Below are 2,656 nucleotides of genomic sequence, written 5' to 3'. Positions count from 1 at the left end.
AGGTATTAACATTCATTTAACTAACTGCTTTAACTAAGGGCCACCATTCATTTCTCCAGTGTGTTGAATAGCTAAACTTTTGACCTTAATTGATAAATAAATGGGGTGGGAGGAGGTGAAAAATTAAATTTCTCTGAGGCTTACTTCAGAATGAATCCCAGCAAATTCCCAGCTATAATTTGATATGGAGACTGCATTAATTATTCTGGTTACAAAGAAAAAATGGAGGGGACACTGGCATGGTCTCCCCCAGTAACTGAGGTACCACTAGAAACAAGCACCCCCTTGCCTTTATCAGGATTCTCCCCAGAACTGTTATCCATTTCCAAATGGTTAAAAAGAAATAGGAATTTCTGTGTAGACATATTTCAAGGATTTTTCGTTTATAGAAAAACTGAACAATACAGAACACTATTCACTTAGTGGATTTTAATCGGAAAGCATTATTTGAATATGTGCTGATATTTCCCAAGCTAAGGGACGTGAAGAGATATGAAGAGTCTCTATGGTCACCATGTTAATTCACATTCTCTTACATATGTGAGTTCCTATCAGTGGGCCAACAACTCACACCCATAAGCTGTAGAATAATTTTAGGAAAGGTAGTTCATATTAGCAGAAGTCATACAACTTTTGGGGGAAGGTACCTTAGAATGTTAGAGCAGTGATAGTTGGGTGGTGGGAGGGCATGCTATTTAATTACCCCGATAACTTTGCTATAAATTGTGTATGATGAAACCTGCTGCTTGTTCAAATGAAGATAAAAAGCTACAGAGAGATTGATGATAGCAGAAATATAATTAATGTTGACCTTATAAAATATTTATATTTTATATATAAAGATGTCACTTTGCCACTATCCTAATCAGGCACACTTTCCAAAGGCAGTCTAGTGAGTTCTCTCAAACAACGCACAAAGTAACATCAGTGGGACATAATTTTATTGTGGACGGTACAATTTCCACCTTATTAGCCATTTATCAGATGAATATATGTGAACAAAGAAAATGGCTGCAGATAAATCTGCATTTTTATCTAGACTTTTTATGGGTCATGAGATTTTTAAATGGTGTGTTCCAAAATGTAAGACTGCAAGTGAACATCATTTCAATGGTTTTCTTCTCAAAGAGGAAGCTATAGAAACCTCACCCATCACAAATTGTGCTAATGAACTAATAAATAAATTTAATAAAAGGATATGAGGGAGAACATNATCACAAATTGTGCTAATGAACTAATAAATAAATTTAATAAAAGGATATGAGGGAGAACATAATGGAGGTGACATTTTTGGTTTATTTTCATATACATAAAAATGGCACTGTTTTTTATCTCCTATATGAAAGTAACACTGCTGAGCTAATGTTGTCTGGACAGGTGCATTCTACTGTGTTTTTAGTTGAAGTAATGAAGTTTTGTTTAGTCATAAAACTCTCCCATCTCACCCCACCCTCACACACAGTCCTCTCTGGGACCAGTGGTGTGTATTTCCATGAGGCTGGCTGAGGTTAAGGTGCAGGCAGGGGTCATGGAATGCTCCACATAAGCTAGTTGGCCCATGAAGGGACTCACCCTGTGATATTGGTGTCATCAATATCACATACTAACCACCTAAGCTACCAACCCAGAGTCCCACTCTGACTTCAGTGAGTCACATAGTAACTCCCAGTGAGAAGGCTTCCTGTTGCATTCTTGAGTGTAATACGATGATACCGATTTCTGATTTTGTCAGGGAAGAGAAACACGTATAGATATATGACCAATAATAATTTTTATACAAAACTTACTATTACATTAAGGCACAGAAATAATTTTAAGAGAACTAAAAATAGAAAGCATCAGTTTCTCATATTTTTCAATTAATTTTTAGGTCCCGTGGATGTCAATATTCTAGCTAAATGTAATCCCTGCCTATCAAATCCGTGTAAAAATGATGGCACCTGCAACAGTGATCCAGTTGACTTTTATCGATGCACCTGTCCCTATGGTTTCAAGGCAAGTAGATGCTGTGGGAACCACAGTCTGAAAACAGCTTTCCTGGGTGTCCCTTCATTATTCTACTGTGCTTACTCTATGCACTGAGAACTATTTTGTTTACATTCAACTATGCTTGCTCATTTTTTTCTCTAGGGTCAGGACTGTGATGTCCCAATTCATGCATGCATCAGTAACCCGTGTAAACATGGAGGAACTTGCCACTTAAAAGAAGGAGAAAAAGATGGATTCTGGTAGGTCATGAGTCTATGATCTTCTGTGTCTGAAGTGTTGAGGCAAGAGTAACTAAGCAAACATGCATTTTTCTTTTCAAATCAAAGGGCAACATTTTAAACAGAATTTCAGAATAAGGACAATATGTGTTGGTTCCTCTCAAAGATTGCGATATTAAAAGCAAATGGAGATATTGCAGTATTTCTTAGCACAGGATGCTGCACAATCAAAAAATTAAAAAGCATGCGCATACACACATTATGACTAATAAGTCAGATTAGGGCAAGACAAAGTATTGGCTCTATTATGCTAATTAATAGCCTGCTAGTCCTCTACTGCAAGTCATATTCATCTGTTGTTTTAGTTATTGCTTCAACAGACAGTGTATAATGATAAAATGTAGTTCCCATTGAAACAAAATTAATGATTCATTTCTAAGCCACAATAT

General features: G+C 36.5%; 1 protein-coding gene across 1 annotated transcript in view; it reads left to right on the top strand.

Annotated features, from left to right (window-relative positions):
- The window catches only part of SLIT2 (slit homolog 2 (Drosophila)), a 161,771-nt gene that overhangs the window by 113,619 nt on the left and 45,496 nt on the right, over positions 1-2,656 (top strand). The window contains 2 exon segments of the mRNA XM_008575750.1: positions 1,871-1,995; positions 2,131-2,228. Of these exon segments, the coding sequence (XP_008573972.1) occupies positions 1,871-1,995; positions 2,131-2,228 (223 nt within the window).

This window comes from Galeopterus variegatus, unplaced genomic scaffold, assembly GCF_000696425.1.
Source record: "Galeopterus variegatus unplaced genomic scaffold, G_variegatus-3.0.2 Scaffold1230, whole genome shotgun sequence".
Classification (NCBI taxonomy): Eukaryota; Metazoa; Chordata; class Mammalia; order Dermoptera; family Cynocephalidae; genus Galeopterus; species Galeopterus variegatus.
The sequence above is the reverse complement of the archived record's forward strand: the minus strand, read 5'-3'. Positions and strand labels throughout refer to the sequence as shown.